The sequence below is a fragment of the Tauraco erythrolophus genome, chromosome 13, assembly GCF_009769465.1.
Source record: "Tauraco erythrolophus isolate bTauEry1 chromosome 13, bTauEry1.pri, whole genome shotgun sequence".
Taxonomy (NCBI): domain Eukaryota; kingdom Metazoa; phylum Chordata; class Aves; order Musophagiformes; family Musophagidae; genus Tauraco; species Tauraco erythrolophus.
Window position 1 is genome coordinate 3,017,554 of NC_141477.1, and position 21,320 is coordinate 3,038,873.

At 41.6% G+C, this 21,320-nt stretch overlaps 2 protein-coding genes across 2 annotated transcripts in view; one reads left to right on the plus strand and one right to left on the minus strand.

Moving 5' to 3' along the window:
* Positions 1-878, minus strand: part of CHM (CHM Rab escort protein) — a 64,956-nt gene extending 64,078 nt beyond the window's left edge. The window contains exon 1 of the mRNA XM_086619639.1: positions 819-878. Within this exon, the coding sequence (XP_086475765.1) occupies positions 819-867 (49 nt within the window). The 5' untranslated portion in view covers positions 868-878. The remainder of the gene's footprint in view (positions 1-818) is intronic.
* A 16,983-nt stretch (positions 879-17,861) lies between these two features.
* DACH2 (dachshund family transcription factor 2) overlaps positions 17,862-21,320 on the plus strand; it is a 296,688-nt gene continuing 293,229 nt past the window's right edge. Inside the window, exon 1 of the mRNA XM_086619655.1 lies at positions 17,862-18,355. Coding sequence (XP_086475781.1) covers positions 17,862-18,355 — 494 coding nt within the window. The remainder of the gene's footprint in view (positions 18,356-21,320) is intronic.

A 21,320-nucleotide genomic window follows, 5' to 3' on the forward strand; every position in this document is an offset into this window, starting at 1 on the left:
TAAAGATTATTATGACATACAAGCAGTAAGTATCTTACTTCTGAAGGAATATTTTAGAATTTGCCTTGTAGTTACAGTGGTGTGGTACGTTTCAGTGAGACATTCAAGATCTCCACCATTATCTGCCCTAAGGCCAAACGGGATGAACCTGAACAGGACACAGAGAGCGCAGGCAGGTCCAGAGAGTTCAGTGAAGTCTGACATGTGCCAGCGTTCAACCCCGTGTTTGTTCACATGCTGAGAAATACACTTTCATGAGGAGGCCTCAACAAAAAACAAGTTTTTTGGCAAGCAGGCATAGATACATGAAAAAAGTCTTAAGAGACAAAAGTTCTTGTATTACAGGATGCAATTAAAAAAAAAAAGGTATTATCAGCATATACCATACAAACTGCGACAAGACGGAGTTTAACTCTTCAGAGCTATTCGCAGTGCATAACAGCAACCGGACCGGCAGGAAGGAATTTCAGGCAAAGGGGCTGCCAGGGGCGGCAGGGTCGGACGCGGCTTTACGAGCACCCGGCCGGAGGAGCGCAGGGCGGGCGCGCCCGACCGCCTCCGGGCCGCAGGGACCGACCCGCGGGACGCTCTTCCCGGTCGGAGCCGCGCACCGCACGCACCTCCGGGCCAGCGCTATCCCTCGGCTAATCCCGACACTTCGGCCTCGGCACCAGCCCCGGGCGGCTGCGCGCCCCCGGGCCGCGGCCCCTCACAGGGCCGCCCCCGCCCCAGCACCGCCACCGGGCACCACCCGCGCAGCCCCTGCCGCTCGCCACAGCGGCCCCGGCGCGACCCGCCGCCGCCGCGCCGCCTCCTACCAGTGCCAATCACCACCACATCGAACTCGGCCGGCAGGTTGTCCGCCATCTCGGGAGGGGCCGGTCACGGGGGGCGCGGGCGGAAACGGGCGGTGCCGCCGGCGGAGGCGTCCGCTGCCGCGCGCGGGGGCTGCTGGGAGATGTAGTTCCGGGCCCGTCCCTGACCCCTCGCGGTTCCTGCCGCTCCCGACCGTTCCTTGGAGACGGGAATGCTGTGGGAAGCGGTCCCGAATGTACACCAGCTCCCAGCCTTGACTGGCAAACTTCTGAAGTGCGTAACGCGATGGCAGCCCGCCTGCTCACTCCGACTGCCAAATACTTCCACGCAACGCTTCCCTGCAACACCCGGATTCTTCCTACCATTTGTGTTTCTGGCGTGGCCAGTTCCTCACTAACTCACAACAGAGCCCATTTTTGTTATTCCCCCTGCGTATGCCGTGTTTCCAAAACTATTTCTGCCCGTTCAGTCTCATTGACCACTGCACTTTATTAGTATATCCAAGAAAATATTTTCCTCATTACTTCTGGAAATTCCCCTTACCCCACAATTGTGATAATTTCTTTCCTTTAACCACCATGCTGAAGACAGATTTTAAAAGAAAGCGTATTAGTTCATCTATTTCTAGCCATTAATCACATACCTTTCCTTGTTAATTAACAGCCATATGATATGTTGTATTGTACCTCATTCTCTGCATTCAAAAATCTATTTTTCTCAACCTATCAATTAACTCTTTCTTTTCCTCTGCAGCCTTAAGTCACACTTCAGTCTTGCTCTGCCTCTTCCTTCACTTTACAAAGAAACGAAGGAGGAATTGGGGGTGAAAAACATAGACCCCACTGTTCCAGAGTAGCCCCTCCTGTATCACCAGTCTGAGTGAAAGAAGAGCAGGAATGGAAAGAATGGAATTTGAAAAAGCCAGATACAGCAATGGAGGCAAAATAACCTAACACAGAATACCTGTGCCAGAATACACGGGACATTTCTAGAAAGTTTGGCTTTTTATTTTGCATTTAATGGCTTATGTGGCTTTAAACTAATCTCTTAATATTATTCATTGTGTATGATTATATTAAAGTCTTAACACCTTAAATCAATAATAACAATAAACCAGCTAGCAGCCTGTTAACACCTTATTACAAGCTCCTTGTTCACACAGCAAAAGAATAGTGAAAAGAGTATTAAGCGACTAATGGAAACCAGAGACCACCTTACTCCTGCGGCACTGCCAGACATGCTAGAACAGACTACAGCACAGAAAACAGGCTAGCAGGAGACATCAAACAACACCAGAACAAAAAAGACATACATTTAAACATCAGTACTTGATCGCCGTGCTAAGAAATATTTAACGGAAAATTGGTAGTTATGGATTCAGATATAAAAGTGGTCAAATCTGTTGTTCCTTATATCTGTGCTTTCAGCTGTCCCATAGAGGTTTACCAAAAAAATGCCATTCTGCAGCTTCCATAGTGCAATTCTGTTAATAAAGCTGTCATTTCCACTTTTTAACCTGTAACAACAGAAATTTATCCAGAATACACATAACACTGGATCATCCTGACCTAAATGTCTCGAGTTGAGGAACAAAGCATCACTATGTTGGTTGATCGGACAAGACAAATTCTCCTTGCTCGCCCTTTTCTGACTGAGGGAGGGCATACTCACAAAAATATAATTTCACTGTGAAAACCTTTTGTTATTGCGTAGTATAATTCTAGGACTGTACTAGAACAGAGCGATTTCACTGTCAATGTCTTACTGTTTCTCAAGTGCTGAAGTATTTATCCCACCACAAAATGCTGTTGTTTGGTTCTCCGAGTTCCTGTTAGCTTCATTCATAAGACGCAATCAGTGCAATCCTATTTCGTGATGACAGTCATTATCCACTGGACCAGAAATTCTTCTTGGTACTATTTATTTGACAAAAATGATTATTCAGGATCTTTAAGTGCAAGGTTTGTCAGCCGCATTCAACACAAAATTTTTTTCTCTGTACTTTATAGTTTTAGTATCAGCAAATGCAGAAATAAAATATGTAAGTATGAATAATTTTTATGAGAATTTCATGGACCTTGAGAAAATGTCTTACCATGTTTTTCTCTTTAGCTATTTAATTGCAATGTCATAGTAACAGAAAGCAGCATACCCAATTCTGCATGGATGAATAAGCACATTCAATAAAGAAGATTTAACAGAGTAAATCAAACACTGGATTAAACATTTTCTGCATAACAGACCACAAAATGGGCATTCATTTTACCAATAGATCCTCTACATTAGAAACAAATAGAAATGCACACCGACATAATTAAACTGCACGTCCTGTGGCCTCATTGCAGAATTTCCCTAGATTTTGTTAAACTAGGTCTCATCAATTAGAATTGCCAAAACGCATTCAGGAATGCACACTGACAAGACTAAATACAATTTTTAACCATTTGTACTAAATACATTTGATTTTCTATGTTTTATGAAATACTTCACAATCCTATATACTGTAGAGAATTCATACAACATTTTTAGCAATAACAATTCAGACAGACACATGCAAAGATAAAATTTAAGATTCCACTTTTAGCAGTTCTAAATATTATTTCTGTAAGCAACTTTTCCTACTTTGGTTTCAAGCAAAACATCTCTTGTTTGTAAAAACATGGCATTTGGCTTTACAACTTTTATATGGGATTTTTTAACATATTTCTAGAACTACCTTTGTTACTTTAAAGTCCGTGTAGTTAATATCGAACTTTATCAACATACTTTTGGGAAATATAGTAATGTTAGCAAAACCCCATAAACAATGTACGTGGTTTTATTTTTGCAGGCAGAAACACTGCCCAAGAGAAAATCAGGAAGAATCAGCATTAGAATAACGGAGTTTCTAGTTATCTCAAGATCTAATCTCAGATCATTTGATCAAATATTTCTTCCTCCAAAACAAATCAGCAAATACTTCATATTCACTATGATGATTTTTTTTTCAAGTTATGTAGTATCTTTATCCTGCAGTGACTTCACATGTGAAATCTCATTATTCATTCTATTATTCACTCAATGGATACAGAATTTAATTCTACCTGAGTACCAGATTGAGTAAGGATCAGCAGCAGGATCGGGCCTATTAGCTGCTTGAAACATCCATTGAGTAACCTGGTCTATCCCAACTAAATGGCTCATTAGTTCAGACAGCAAGAAAATGTTTGTGTGCTGCTGAAGTTATGCCTGGTCCTCACATCGAGTTTGCTGTTATGCAACCGTCAGTCGCTCAAGCACGCACTAACGAGATTGTTCATTAACTATAGAAACAGCCACTCTGCATCCAACCATGTTTGGGAAAAAAATATTTGTTTCCAAATTTCTTCTACACTCTGATACGCCTTTTTCTAACTTCTTTGTTACCACTATCTGAATTTTTCTTCCTGTTGTGGCTTGCAGCGGTCCGTCCCAATCATGCCCATAAACACATTACTGATGTTTTATTAGCAGCATTAGACCCTAAACAGCAGCTTCTCAATCCTATGTAGACACTTAACTCCCATGGATGGCATGAATATTCCTTTGATACAGCAATCTTGGCCTTGGTAGATCAGTGAACTAAACATATTGAAAAAAAAAACCCCAAGTAATTAAATCCACATTCTCTACCTAAGGAGCACCGAAACTACGTTTGAAGTTGCCCTTTAGATTACTAAGATGTGAGTAAATTATAGGATTCTTTAGAGAGATGGGGAAAGAGAGCTACATTCCACTCACTTCTGTGAGCATGCAAGGCAAGAAGTCTATTTTTCCAATCTTTAATTAATGACATTCTGCAAAAATTCTGTAGGTCTCTCACTGCAGTCTCGTACAAAGTGAGCACAGAGGAGAAAAAAACAGCATCATAGCTTTGATCAGGCTTCTCTGCCCAGCATAACTGGCAGAACACGGAAAGAATGCTCCACTGCAACTTCATTAAGGATCGCCCATGAGTTTTGCAGGCTTCCGAAAACTACAGATTAATATCCTAAAACTACTTTTAAGCCCAAAAGTTCTGTTATTTTTATGCTACAGGCTAATTTTCAATGCTTAAAATAGCTGATGAACCTAGGATGATGACTAATATGCTGCAGCTTTTATTGCTTGTCTCTTAGAGACATGTGGAGGAAAACTTACTGTAGGAAATGGAAACTCGGAGACCTGCCGGTAGTAGAACTGGACTGTATCTTAACTTACGTTGACCTAAAACCATCTTATTAGGGCATTATATGCAATATACGGCGTCAGTTCAGTTTTTTATTTGGTCAGATTACTTCTACTAGTGCTCTTCCTCAGTGGATAAAATCATTTGGTACAGCACATAAATTATTATTGCTGTATCTTCTTTTATGGGTAGAGATTGGGTTTTTTGAAGTGTTTTGTCCTGATTGTAAAACAGCCTTTTACCATCATAATTTTCATTCTGCATCTTCTTTTTCTGGATAAAAAGTGTACTTTTTAGGACTACTGTATTTACAGTATTTCCAGGACTACAGTATTTACAATATTTACAGGACTACTATTTACAGCATTTTAGAATGCTGTAAATTATTTTTGAATCTCAAGTAATGTCAATATACTTAAGTAAAGGACAAAAACTTCTTTCTACATGTTCAGAAAACATGTACATTTAACATGAAACATTCTTTCGACAACCAATGTCTTCTGTTTCTTCCCATCTGCTGAAAAGGACATTGTTAGAACAATTTGATCTCAATTATATCAATATAAATTGGGAAGAATTACTGAAATTATAAAACAGGATGTTACACAGCAGACTTCAATGCTTTGTGTCCTAGCAATTCTGTTATTTGTGTATTCTGGCTCTAAAAATCTTGGACAATTATGGTATGTCAGAAACTGCCAGTAAACAATAGACAAAGAAACTGATTGGATATATGGAATCATGGAATAGGACTGCTATATAAAGTTGTGCAATAAATCAAGATTAGTAATGGACAAGTGTGTCTAATGGCATTTAGTTACTTCTTTATTTCATTTGCAATATTACTTGAAGCAGTTTTTATTGCATAGTAAGAGGTTTTTTAGACCTGTGTTCTCAGGGTTTAGGAAAAATGTACCTTTTCCAACGCATCTGGAGATTGTAGCTTATGTAAGAAACTTATATTTTTTTTCATATATTAATCTCAAAATTTATATATTGCATTCATCTCTTCTGACTTGTTGCCAATCTATGAATACGGATTCTTTAGCCATTAGGGCATAATCCTGCTTCATTAGTCAACAGGAGTTTTACCACGCAAAGTTGAGCCTCTGCATCATGATCTTTTCCGATCGATTACCAAACAGCAATTACAGCTAGAGGAGAAATGTACATTGCTTTAAACACTAGATACGAGTAGTTATTTCATGTCACTGCATATACATATTTAAAAATGTGCCCATACAAATACCGAAAAAAAGAGCAAAATTTGGTCTGGCAAATGGAGAATATGGCATATGAAGCAAAAAACCCCAACCAACCACAGAGTGGAAGGCTATAGTTCCTTATGAGTAGAAGGACAAGTGCAGGACTCTTGAGTATTTTTTTTTAACAGTAGTATTCTCTGGTCTTGAAAATCATAAATGGCTGAAAAGAAAAGGGAGGATAAACCGAAACTTTAAGTTCTGAAACTGCTAAAGCTCCCTTAGGAAACTCACCATAAATATTATCATATAATTAAAAGGGTTTAAAGTAGTCCATAAAGCTAAGTGAATTGATGTGTCTCATATGCAGTATTTTTACCTAGACTTCACCAGAGAAACCATAAACAAAAGACTATAAAGGCCTCAGACGAAATGAGATCTTGCAAGCTCGGATTCTTGTGAAGACACACTTATCACCAAGGACTCAAACATGAAACTGTATCCAAGAGACATCTAAAAGTTAGGAGTGAGGAACAGTGAGGGGCCAATTTTCAGGTAAAGCAAGTGATCAGGGATAACAGGGAATTAAAATGAAGTATAACAACTACATTGGAAATTATGTAAGCAGATTACTAAAAACGATAGAGCAAACATTATTTTCATTTTGAGAACATCTGCATTTGAGGCTGAATTTGCCTTAGTTCCAACGTGCTGGGTCTGTCAGTGCTCCACTAGGACTCTGCAGGAAAAGCAGAGATTTAGTTCAGGCTTTCCAGCTGCAGTGGTGAAAACTTATTAATGTTCTCTGAGGGCACCTACAGCCAGCGGAGGAGTAGCCAGACCCTCTTACTCCATTTGCCTCTTAAAGGGCATATATGAAAATATCTTTCACTTGTAGGAGTGAGAGTTTCTTACTTTTTCGTGAGAAACAGGAATATGTGTGATCACTTCTTATTTTTAGTAAGTACACATACTAAAGCCATACAGAGGAAAGGCCTCCTCATTAAGCATTTTCCTCAACACTTCAGTTAAATAAGGTTTTGTATTTAAAATATTCTGTTAGGGTTTTTAAAGCCAGAGTAGCAATGTGGGCCACTGAAATTTTTAAGAAATTTGAAATGAGATTATGCTCAGCTTGCCTCACAGAAATGAGAATAGGTCTTGTTTTTCTTTCGAGTTATAAACTGGTGCCAGACTATACTTAGTGATGCTTTTGAGAATTCAGAAAAGACACTTCAGATTTAACATCCATTTTTCATTAATCCAAACATAGTACACTCCATTTAAATGCTAGCTTTTCTTGTGCAGAAAATAAGACATCCACATTGTACTTATTAAACTTTAATTAAATCGTGTATGTATAGGAAATGAATGTTCCTACTGTAAACATTATGTGGGTCAGCTATATTAAAGTATTTAATGGTTTTTGTAAGATGTTTGCATTTTAATCTGTTTTCAGGGGACAATGCAACTGAGCAGACTAGCACGTCTGAAACCTGAATTTCAACCCCATTGCCTTGATAATAGGGTGTTTTCCAGTTTATGCATTCTTAGAGTGACAATGTATAAAAAGAAAACAACAGGAGGTCAAATCTGGTTGCAGTCCGAGTGAGAATTTTAGGTTTGAATGTCACAAATCGTAACGCATTATACTGATTAGAAGACTTTTTTTTTCGGTTTAGTCTTAGGATCGTTTTTATTAGGGGAAGATCTAGGCTTTGTGGTTGCCAGTCTTAGCAGATGTTTGCATCACAGACCCAGGCAATACATACAACACAGTCATTTGAAAAGGTAATTTCTCCAGTGGCAGAGTTGCTCATTGTTCCCCAACACCTGACTGTTCCTAGAACTATCTCTTTCAGACCAATTCTGCATCACAGACTCTCCAAGGGCAGGGAGGAAGGCTTTGAGCCATTTTACTTTACTTCTGCTACGTGGCTAAAACGACTTAGGAACCCTAAAGCAGAACTAATAGGAACAAGATGTCCACTCCCTTGTTTTGTATCTGTTTAGCATCTTATGAGTGGCACTGCCCCCTCTGTTAGATGAAGTAAATAAAAGGAAAGAATGGGCTAGAGATCCTCACGTTCTGAGGGTGCTATAGGAATATTAATTTTCTACAGCTTATGTAGACCCTTATATCGACCCTTCAGTTAAGCCAGAAGCACCAGAATTTTTTCCCCCACTTCAGAAGAATGCTATGCTGCTGTAAATGTTGAGGCAGATTATTAGGAAGATTTGCAAGAATAACTACTTAAAATGGTCACATTCAGTTTAAAGAAAAGAAATATAATTGGTATTTGCATAGAAGAAAATGGATGAATTTAAATTTTAGTTGATTATAATTATTGTCATCGTAATCATCATCATTATCTTTGTATGTCTAAATGACTGATTCAAAGAAGAATTTTAACACATTTCACATGTCAGTGCAATTCTTTTCTGTTTTGTGCTTTAGCGCTTGGGGTTTTTCATGTGCTTTTTTCAGTCTGAACTTTCCATGGAAGCTATTGTAGTCTTTAAAAGGTGGAAAATTGTTTCAAAAGAAGTCAAATCTGGAAGTATTACGTATGTACTTTTTTTTTCTCAAGAAAATATAATCTAATTGTACAGAAAAACTGATACATAGATACTTTGTGATGGCACTTCAAAATGTTCTTAAGAAAGAGATCCTAAACAGTAAGGTTCTACCTGAGTCTGGGCTGTTTGAGAAGATAAGGGATTTTAAACAGTGATAGTTACATACAAATTAGTAGGTGAACTAACTTCAGTTGTAGTGCATTCACATGAAGATATCATTCAAAAAGTCCATTAATAAATCAGAAGTGCACGTAGACATTGTGCTCCTAAAGATTTTCACAGTTACTAATAATTTTTTGTATTTCAATACTATGTATATTGATACAGCTGAGATCTACGTATCCCATGTTACTGTTGCTACAGTAAAAAGTGTGCATTCTACTAGTAAATCTATATTCTGTGAGTTTATCAGTATTGACTATTATGAAGAGTTCAGATACACAAAAGCAGTTTCTTTTTTACTGAGTTTCTCTCACATCAAAACAGAGATAAGCAATCAAGAACACAAAGGCCTTATACTGTGCATAGCAAATAAATAAGTTTTTTTAATTTGTATTTCCCTGATAACTTTGAAATTACTATGAAAAGCAGGCATTTTCCCACAGAGAGATCATCATAGCTGGTGTGATAGCTAGAATTCTTCATACCTGGCATTTTCGAAAAACAGGATTCGGTTTTCCCGTAACTAAATCTTTAGGGTCAATTCATTTTATTTGGTTCCTTTACTCTCTAAACTTGGAAACTCTAAACTCTCTAAATGGAAACTATTGTTGACATGAAGAGAAACATGAACTAAAACTTATCTCCCTGGCCCAAAGTAGGGATTCCCCACTGTCTTACATCACTGTAGTTGTGAGCCTTGTGTAAACATGCAGAAAGCATTTTACTTTGGGCTAGCATGAGGCATGAAGGGTAGAGTGGCAGATACATCTTTACTATCAGGAATTTAAGCCTCTGTTATACAATAGTTTATGTTTAGGTTCATTATATTTTCTTCCAACCTCCTTCAGAGTTGTGAAAAAAGTATGACCAAGAGCTAGCAAATAGTAAGGCTTCAGGACTGTGCTCACTCCTTTGGGAGTTGGAAAAGAGATGAGAATTCTGTGGGAAAGACTTTTGCAAAGTCCATGTGAAATCGTTAGTCAGTATTGCACAGATTACTGGCCTTAATTTCCCTATACATCCTAGAATGTCTTCTAAAGGGTTATTTAGGATTTTTGTTCTTCTAAGGGAGTGGGGGTAGAACATCTTGGACTTCACCAACTCCAAACTGTATTCCACATGAAAGTATTTACAAATTTGTTAATTTGTATTCTAAATGAAATGCCTCTATCCTTCTTAGGCTTGTGTTTTAGGGGTGAAAGGGTCAAAATGGCATGTACTACCTCAACCAATTTGGACCATTGATTTTTACTCAAAACGCCATATTGATTTCCATAAGAAATGGCAGCATAGATTGATATTACTGATTTCTTATGGCTTTCATAAGAAATGGAGTATTTTAAAAGACAGTATCATAAAATTGATGTACAATGCAGAATACACATTGATGCCAATTTCTGCCAATAAGATTTCTATAATTTGAAGATAGTAAGCCAATGAAATGTCTAGTAGTATCTGAGGCAAAAATACCATTCACCTCCTTGGAAAAAGAAGCAGGCCTAAATTCTGAAAACTAAAATATTTTCTGTGTTATGAAGTATTTAAATTTTATTATTTCGTTACTGGTTTAGATATAAAAACATCAAAATATCTATGGAATTTAAAAATAATAATAATTTCTTAATATTTACTCTCACACTTATAAAAGATATGTACTCTTGAGCGATGTAAATCCATTATCCCCGTTTGTGTGAAATGCTGTAACAAGATCAATGAGACCTGAACACAAGGAGGCATCTTAGGATAACAGCTGCAGATGCATGCAGTCTCCGGTGGAAAAAAACCAAACAAATGGATACACACTGCTCACCCTCACGTTTCTCCCTCCCCCATAGAAAATCTCTGCCATTATCCTTTCCAACTGTTAAGAGCATAAAAATAAAAACAAATAAGAAGAGGCAGCTGTCCATACATCAGCATGGGCAAAGTACCACAAATGGTCACTCTTAGAGCCAATGTAAAATGAATGCTTTGCCTTCAGGTTTGAAATTTCTTTTTGATGGGACTTAATGGTCGGAGTATACTTCCAAGCAAGTGCTGGATATTTAATGGCTGTATGGAAAACTGCGACTACGTGTCTTTACTGTCTGAAATACATATTGGTTTTAAAGATGAGCTCAAGATAATTACTTTCACAATATTAATAATTCTGCCAATTGGATTTCCACAAAGTAGATTCAATAAAATACTAAAAATATTTATTCAATAAATCAATTACACTTCTGACTGAGTCTGAATAGCTGTAAATTGTTTTCTCATTGATAAAATTCTGTTTATGAAAACCTATTTTCATGGAAATGACTCAAGATTTTTATTGGAAAATGCTTTGCAGTTAAACAGAAGATATGAGAATTAATGAAAGGTCCACACAAACCTTATAGGTTTAAATAAATAAAAAGAAAAGATTACTTTTTTTATTGTTGCTTGAAGTAGAATGCAATGTCCATGTTTAAAAATACCAAAAAAAATGTAAAGAAAAATTAAATACCTTCTTATCCCACTAGATGGTGGTGCCTTCAGATGAGGACTGAGATCCTCAAACAGACAGAACAGGAAAACTTCTGCTTTCTTTAGCTGACCTGCAAATATAGAGAGTGAGAGATGAGGTTAATGTGTTCCTCTGGGGGGATTAACAAGCAGTCAGGTATAATGACTTACTGAATATATTTGAGTACATAGGATTGTGTTCATAGCAGTTTGCTACAAAGTGTGGTTTAACTTCAATACACATCTAATAGTACTAATGTTTCTTAATGAAGAAGAAAAGGTGCAAGCAATGTTGAGCCTTGACGATGATTGTATCTCATATAATACAGCCTTATTATACTAAGGTCCTGGCTTTGCAATTTTACTGCCCTTCATCCTCAATCAAAATCAAAATCCAGATTAAAGTAACGAATCATTAGCAACAACTGCATCTTGAGTCCATGTATTTCATTGGAATGATCTTAAAAGTACTACTCACATTTTTATACAATGACCGTACTCCTTGCTTTAAGGAGAAAGGTATTCACGCGTTGTTTAGACAGAAAGTGACAGTGTCTAAGCATCAAAGGGCACATCTCTTCAGTCACAAAAGTCAAGTGACATTTTAATGAACAGGAAAAGTAGATGGGACCCTGTTGGAGAGAGTATTTTTGTGCGTTAATTTTGTCGGGTTCCTATAAATGGTCGAATCCTTCATGGCTCAAGTGAAGCTTGAACCGTTGAGTTCAGTGCAGATGCTGTGAACCGGAGAGCTTGTCTCAAAGGCTGTGTCTGTTGAGGACTGTCCCAAGAGTAGGCTCAGTTTCACACGCAGCTATTGTGCAGGGAGGAAGCTTGCAGACGCAGACTCATAGTAGCTGGAACATGATGTTAGAGCATACGAAGTACTAAATGCAGTACCACTGCCAGTGAGCTGCTCAGCTGTCACTCATGCCCAGATAGGCGGTCCAAAGCGAGTCTGGAGTTTCCTGTGTACACGCCGAGCCGTGTGGACAAATTGCTGTGTGGACACGGTTGCTCCAGAGACCACTCTTTCAAATTTGTGCAGGGGTAGAAAGCCATTTCTCAGGCTTGCACTGAAAAGAATAAGATAATTCTGAATTATTTTAATTTTGCTTAAATATTACAATGTACATTGACAGTATGAAAAAATTAAGATTAAAATGAAAAGCTTTTTTATGGATGAAGAACTCTAGGAAGATACGCCTTAACATTAGACTTTCCAATTGTTCCTCTTAAAGATGATGTAATGGTACAGAAAAGTTAAGGATGTCCATAAGTGTCTTGGAAAAGACAGCCTTAATCAAGAATCTCCGAACGGAACTCTACTGCAGTTCATAATCGTGTTGCTCAGTATATTCTACATCTCATCACCCTGCTCCCAGGTGATCGTCCAATTTATAATACCTCGAGCCATTTAGAACATAACCCTCTTTCTGGCACAGTTTGAGTCATGTTTATTTGCTATATACTCCTTTCCCTTTATTCCACTCCTCCTTTTCTCCTCTTTAACTTCTCAATTCCCATGTATGCAGCATCTACTCAATTTCCTGCCTCCTTTGCAAGGGACGTACATCACTATGAGTAGCATCGAAGTGCTGAGATATGCCAAACGAGGATGACTTCCAAGCAAAGACTACAGATCCAGTAGTCCAGACACTTCCACACAAGAATGTCACAGCCAAAAAAGGCTTAATCTGTGACTTTTTAATGTGCACCTCGTAGGGGAATTCCTGCATACATGCAGAGGACTGAGGCAGAAAAATGAATACAGAAATGGATGCGGATGCTCAGTTCTTCTGCAGGGTGTTCATTATTTTGCATGTTAGAATCTTCCCTGACCGTATTAGGGAGAGAAGATGCACTCTCACTTTCTGTAGAAAGGGAGAGAAGAAGCACTCTCACTTTCTACAGAAAGGTGCGCAGGATTTTCTGAACGCCCGAAGAAGCAAAATTCACTCCAGTCATTGTTACTCACCACCAGTAGGGCCTGAAATGCAGCATTTGCCAAGAGTGCAAGTTCCTTTATTTGATCTCTTTGACTGTACCAGTATAACTGCCAATCCCAGGAAATACCTCTAATAACTCTTCCTTTTACTTAATAAGGAATACCACATCTTTAAAACATTAGAAACAGATGTCACTGCATTACTTCACTGCTGATGTATGTAATAGAAGTGACACACTAATTAATTTAATGCAGTATAAATGTACTGATTATTTATCATGGCTGACAATAAAATTATGAAAACATTCAATTACAATCAGTGGTAATTCATTATTTATTGATTCTGCATTATGCACACATTAATACAATACATTTAATTACATAAGAGAAGGGATCATTTTTCTATTGATACTTAGACATTTAGATTCGTCAGTTTTATTTAAAATCCTTGGTATTTAGGTGGGAAGTTTTAATCCACAATTCCAAAAAACATTCTACTGAAATGTCAGAAATGAATTGAACAGAAGTGTCAAGTACTAGTGCGTCTAGAAAAATGTGGGCAATGAGAATGACAAACCAATTTCAGTCTCTTTCTCACGTCGGTGGCCCACATTTGTTAATATCATCACCGTTACTTTTTCCCCAAGTAAACCAAGGCATTAAACACTAAACTAGCAAAAAACTAATGTTTTTTCTTCCTTTTCAAGCCTTTACTGAGAATTGGCAGTATCAGTGGTTCGCATGCTCATGATACAAACTCACAGATCATTAGGGTAAGTGAAGAGCTTTAGATTGGGCCCTGAGTAGTTTTTTTTTGTTCAGGACTAAGAGAATATCATTGTCATTAAGACTCCAGCCAGGCTGGAATTCTGAAAAAAAAAAAAAAAACGGTGTTTCATTTCATTATGATTAGAGTGCGCTGTAAATGCATCTTTCAGTTATTTTTTCATTCTTCGTTTTGGTCCCACAATCACCTCTGACCCTCATAAATCTATGCTCACATGTATCTCCCATTTATCCCTCCCATTTATCTTAGGGAAGACCTAAGTTCTTTGCTCAAAACCACCCTTTTCTTCTATAATCTGCTCACGTTGGAAATGCCTATATCAAGTCTATAGGGATTTTTTTTTAATACTAAACCCAAGAAATCATTGGGAATCTTTACATTGCAATATCTACAGAATTCCTTCTTTTATTGTTCTGCCTCATGTTTGGCTACAGTAGACCGAGACAAAACACAAACATCACTATTTAGATTTCCAGCCTTCTAGAAACAAAATTGTTATTATTTTTAATTTATTCCCTACTGTTTCACTTAAAAAGCTGTCATTATTTTTTATCATTGTTTCCTCCTTGTCAATTGTATCACCCACCATTTTCTCTATAGGATCCCTGTGAGCCAGTAGCCATGTTTATGCCAGCTGGCAATAAGGAATTGCCAGAAAGCTGTTGACTGGCCCTATCTGGAATGAGTGGGGCTTTCCTCTCTTCTCCTGTGTCAGAAAAGAGTTCTTTCACATTTCACTCCAATGGCGGATATGTAATGATAATAACCCCAAAACCAAACAAATGTAGCAACCTTTTCTTGACATTTCACTGTACAAACATGGCCAACTTTTACACAGAACTAATATACAACACACCAGTATTTCTCGAGGCGACAGTGTTAAGAAAACAGTATTTTGCATACCAGTCTAAAATGAACAAAAGTATTTAAACTTTAATTTTAAATAAATATTCTAAACCACTTCTTTCAGCTATAGGGAGGCTTACTAATTTGTACACATTCAAATTGCATACTGCTGGACTCCATTCAAGTAAACCATCTGGATACTTTATAACTGACAAGATATGACTGTACGATTGTTAGGCTTTAGTAACTTTGCCTTATCTTTAACAAAATTAGAGAGAAATAATAATATTCATTGATACAGTTGATCTGTATATGCTTAGTTGAACTGAACAGATGCCTGGTATTAATTCTCAAACCTTGAGCATTTTCTTAGCATAAGAGCAGTTCTTCTCTCCATGGATAGTCACCTCTCAAGGGTACTGTTTTTACTACAGCCTTTATGATTTTATATTGCTTCATGCCACTCCAACTTGCTGGGTGTTGATGCGCAAGGCTTCCTCTGGCCTTGCAAAAATTCCGTCTTATTTAGAAATATGTTTAGCTTATGGAAGACATTAAAGTCAAAAAGGAAAAAGAATTCACACAGTGGAATTTGATTGTCACATTAATCTCAAAGCAAAAAATGTCTTTAAAAGGGCAAAGCCAATGAGAAATGTTTAAATCTGATTTATTAAATCTCCTAATAGCAATTATGTCCAGTAAATTAACACCCAAAAGTTTCTATTTGAAGTCGGTTATTTGTTATTTCCATCGTTTCCAGAATGTAAAAATCTCAGATGAGTTCAGGGCTGATCATACTAAACACTTGGCCGAAGTAAATAGCCTCTGCCCCATAGGGCTTTCAATCTAAGGTACTGATCCTGGAAAGATGCATGAACAGATTTAGGAAATACAAGCATTCTCATTGAAAGATATTAATTCAAACCTAGCTTATCTGGAAATTCTGCCTTAGTTTTGGGCAGCCAGGCTAGGGGCCTAAACCAAGCGGCTAGCCTTATTAGAACATACATATAATCAAGGGACAGAAAGTGAGGTTCCTCCAGAGTATCATTTAGATCACTTAAGTTAACCAATATAGCAATTGAGTTAGCGTACAGTCATCTCCCCTCATCTACACTAGCATTACTCATAATACACAAATATTAAACTTGGCAAAAAGGGTGCCTAAATAAGCAAGCTTAACAAAAGGAAGATAATGGCATACACGACCAGTGCAATCATGGAAATAGCTGAAATGCTCTGTTGGTATTGCTTGTTTGGTATTCACTTGAGAAGTTTTGTTTATACTTTTCTGCTCGCTTTGTTTACTGACCGCCTTAGGAGGAAGCTAAAAAAAAGGGGGGGGTGTGGGGAAGGGAAGAAGGTAAAGGACTAGGAAAGAAAGAGAGAGAAAAGATGACTGAAAAAAAGTGGAAACAAACAGGAAAGAAGGATGGTGATGCAAAGGAAGACAGAGGAGAGGCTGGGAAAAGAGGTGTAATATAAGCACACTGGGAGAAGGTAAGAACCAAATAACCAAGGCAGCCAGTGTGCTCTGGCTGCCACTGGGTGTGTACCTGTCCGACTCAGCTCCTTTATACGAAATTTGTCTGACCATCTTTCAGGTCCATTTGTTCAGGGTGAAGGGATGCAGAAAGCTTAGCAGTTCTTGTGTCAACCGACCTGGTTTAGCTGAAGGAGACACAGGATCTGTCTGGTTCCCGGGACTGTTAGGTTTCACTTTTGAGCAACTGAATGAGGTGCCATATGGTGCTTCTGGAGGCCTTACAGTCAGGCGTGAGGAGATGACCCACGCCATTGTATCTAAAACACAACCGATGCTGCACTCAAGTCTGGAAATTTCAAGCAATTACACGCAAGACCTCCCGAGAACGGACTTTGCCTCCCGTGACCGACCACCAACTCCCGCATCCCTCCCAGCCTCCCTGTCCCGCAGCACATGCTCCCTGCTCCGGAGGGGCCTCGTTTGCTTCACACCTCGATCACTTGCACTGCGCTGCCACCGCCTCCTCTGCCAGTTCACAGAAAAGAGTAACCACACGTTGTGGGTCTCTCAGCAAACAAACGGAAAGTCGGATGTATAATGGCAGGGGGGTTGGAACTAGATGATCTTTGAGGCCCCTTCCAGCCCAAACCGTTCTGTGACTCCATGAACCCAGCAGAGCCTCACGCTGCTCTCCCCGCTCCCCCTCTCTCCCGATTTCTGTCAGCTGTGGCAGGGCACAGGTGTTCTAACGCTCGGGAACGTGCCAGAGCGCAGCGACCGCTGAAACTACCCGGGAAAGGGGGCCGGCAGCCGGACCCGCAGCGAGCGGCCCCAGCCTGGCGCTTCCCTTCCTCAGAGCGCCGGCGCCGCGCCCGCGGGATCCCCTCCCGGCCCAGGCAGAGCGCACCGAAACTTTCCTGCCCCGCGGCGCAGAGAAGAAGCGTTTCGGGAGCGGGGGGAACGCGCGCACCGGGCGGGCTCTCCTCACACACCCACCCGCACAACCGAGGCGAGCCACCCCCCGCCGCCATCCCTGCCCCATCCCGGCTGCCTCGCGCCCCGCGGCCCAGGTGCAGCGGCCGGCGCTGCCCCGCCCCGCCCCGCCGCCCGGCAGCCACTCGCCGAGGCCGCGCTGCGGGCGGGCGGGGCGCATTGGCTGGAGGCGCCGTCACTCTTCCCCCCCCCCCGCCCCGCACCCGCCCGGCGGCGCTGGGGAGGGGTCTGGGCGCGCGGCTGGCGGCGGCCGCGGCGTGTGGGCGGGCGGGCGCGCGGCGCCGTTTTTAGTGGTACCGCAAAGAGCGCGGCCGGAGTGCGCGCGCGGGGCGCGGGGCTGAGGCGAGCCGCGCTGCGCCGCGCTGGCCATGGCTGTCTCCGCGCCGCCCGTCATCGCCGCAACTTCCAGCGGCGGCGCGGGGGGCTCGGCGGGCTTGTTCCGGGCGGACCCGCTGTATTCCAGCCCCGCGGAGTCCCCGCGCCTCACCAACAGCCTCGTCAACAGTTTCCTCTCCGCCGGCAGCGGCGGGGCCGGCGCGGGCGGTGGTGGCGGCGGCGGGGGCGGTGGCAACGAGTGTAAGATGGTCGACCTGCACGGGGTGAAGGTAGCCTCGTTCCTCGTGGAGGGGCAGGAGCTGATCTGCCTGCCGCAGGTCTTCGATCTCTTCCTCAAGCACCTGGTGGGAGGGCTGCACACGGTCTACACCAAGCTGAAGCGCCTGGATATATCGCCCGTGGTGTGCACGGTGGAGCAGGTCCGCATCCTGCGGGGGCTGGGGGCCATCCAGCCCGGCGTCAACCGCTGCAAGCTCATCACCAGGAAGGACTTCGAAACTTTGTACAACGACTGCACCAACGCGAGGTGAGCCGCGAAACTTTGCTCTTCCTCCGCTCTGGCCGCGGGGGGCCGTGCCCGGGGTGGGGGGCGCCGGGTCCCGTCCCGTCTCCTCTCCCCTCGGGGTGTGTGTAGGAGGGTGGGGGGGACGCTGCGCGGCGCCCCGGGCCTGGGGAGCGGGGCTGGCGGGGAGGTGAGCACCGCGGCGGTGCCGACATGGAAAACTTTCCAGGATTCCTCCAGCTCCCGAGCTGGCCAGGAGCGCCGAGCAGCGGGGCGATTCCGCCCGCCGGCCTTCAAACTTTTCCCCTGGCAGGGAAAGCTGATAGTTCCCGTGTACGCTCCTAGAAAAACCCCAAACTTTTCTCCGTTATTTTGCTTCTGCCGAAACTTCCCGTTCTCCCGAGGATTCCGCGCTCCCGAGGCGGCGAGCGCAGGCTGCGGCGGGCGGCCGCTCCGCCGGAGCTGCCCGCCGGGGGCGGCCGGGCGGCTCGCGGGCAAACTGTTGCTCGGCGTCATTGCGGAACGGTTTTACGTCATGCGGTGGAGAGGGCTGGTGTGGCCGCAGCCCCTGCCCCGCGTGCTTAAATCACCGAGCCCGGAGCGCGCTGCGTTCGCGGGAGATCCCCGCTGGGTGCTCCGTGCTCAGGGTTCGCATCCTGCCGTGTGACCTCATAGCCGCTGCCTTTAGAGATGACAATGAGCTCATAAGCACAAAAAGCCTCTCGGGGCTGAACAGAAATACACAGTGCAGTGGGAGGGCTTGGAGGTGACATTTCCTAGTTTCGCAGTCCGTGAGATCCCTCTTCGGGAACATTTGCGTTTCCATGTGCTCCCGCGTTCTGGCTGGCAGGAAACTTTCTTTACGGAGGTTGTTTCAGAGAGCCTCGAGTGCCATTTCTGACTTGCAGCGCGCAAATAGTTGGTAACTTTGTTTTTTTTTGTGTCGCTGCTTCTGACTGCTTAGCACCGAACGTGTAGAGTGTTGTTTTTTTTTTTTTTTAATAGCACCTTAAGTACGCGCTAATTTGGGGCCTGATCCTGTTCCCGCTGCTGTGAGCTTAAGCAGGAGCGGACCGGACGTCCGTTCTTGAATAGCAGTGTTTATTTTGTTTAAAACTATTTTATGTTAAAGGTGACATTTTAGAGATGCTCGCTCTCAATTCCTAGATGTGTTTATTTGAAGTGTGTGCTTTTTCTCTTGCTCGCGTTCTGTTTCTGTAACACCTTCTCCTGCTGCCTGTTTATTTCACTGTCATGCACCTCTGTGACATCACAGCTACTGCCTTATTAAAATGATGGTGTTACAAGGAAGGTCTGAGACTAACGTATTTGGATAAAATTCATGTAGGATTGCTAAGGGACACATTTAACTTGTAAATGCTTCTCTGAAATGTTTCTGAAGCTCGACTAGCATGAAAGTTGACTGTTAAAGAAATATGTCTTTTTAATTTCTGTGACCGTGCCAAAGTTTTCCCTTGGGGAAATGCGGGATCTGATTTGATGATGCAGCCTTTAGATGCAAGCCCATGATTTCTGCTCTCTTACAACCAGTGATTTAACATCAAGAAATGCTGAAGTGTTAAATGTTTAAAACTTGTATTTCATGACTTTTTTTTTTCCTCCGACAAAGACTTATGGTGGTGGTAGGATTAGGGAATAAGTAACGCAAGGAGCGGTTGGGAAGGGAGGCCAGGGGAGATGTGAGTGAGGAGCCGAGCGATGCTCTAGGAGGGTCGGAAAGGAGCAGTCAGTGGAGCAAAGACGTGGTCAGAGGCTGAAGATGTGACAAGAGTGCTGTTGAGGGGGGATCGAAAAGAGCAGAGTGGCGCCTGCATGGAGTCAGAGCTCTCAGCTCAGAAAGTGCATTCAACACGTGTGTAAGCATAAGCTCTCCCTGCCCGGTTAGGAAAACACTGTGTGTTTCTACCTGTTCAGGAGTAGCAGATCCCACTACCTTTCCTAAACTGTTTCTCCTTTATTCAAGTGTCGCTTAACCTTGGTTTAAATCTCTCGAAAATGCCACTGGTTCGAATAACCTGCTGATCCCAATGTGGTTTGCATTCCCAGTTGCAGGTGTAACGTGAAAAGTGTTACCAGCACATAGGAAACTTTTCTCAAGTATTGTGACTTGACAATGTTAATTGTATTCCATCATGCTAATTGGATGCTTAATATGTCATTTTATTTACAGTTTTTTTTTTTCCTTGAACAGCCCATGCTTAATGGGAGAGAATGTTGGATAAAAATAGCTGAATACTTGAGTGATCTAATTTTTGTTTGCTGCGAGGTGACCTGGGAGCCACTGCAGTGCGTGGTGCCAAACAAATACGACGCGGTAGAACTGTTGCAGCTGAACATACAGTATTTAGGTTCTGTACCTGGGAACAAAAGTCTTGAAAAAATGTGATCTTTTAGAAGCAAACCGCTTGATATGTATTGTTCCGCTGCATGGCTCAAGCGTTACTTTCAACTCAGAATATTGCATGTTGCTTTTATAATAAATATTTTTTTAATTTATAGAGATTGAATACTGTAGAAATACTGCATTCAACTCAAGAGCTGCCAGAAAGAGCAATGGGAAATGCTGGCTATCATTGCTTTCAATGTTACTTGACTTTTAAAAGTCAACATCTCTTCCGTTAGTGTACACTTTTAATTAGTTTTTAATTGGAATGCGAACCATCAGTTATACATAATTGAAAAAAAGAGAAATTCTATTTCTTCTGCTTACTCTATTGTATTTTTTTTTTAGTTGAGCTTGTCTACAGAGCTCATAAGAGCTGCAGATAAATATGCCTGTAAGTGAAAGTTTTGTGTATGTTTATGTTTTGGGTGTTTAGCACCAGTTACCTATGTTTAGCATCTTTGACCTGTGTATTTTTTTAGGCAGTGCGTGTATCGTTTTCATTCACATGTAAACAGAATGTTGCTAACTTTGTGGTTAGCTATCATCATGTAGTCTAATTTGGAAGCAACGTTTGTAAAATGA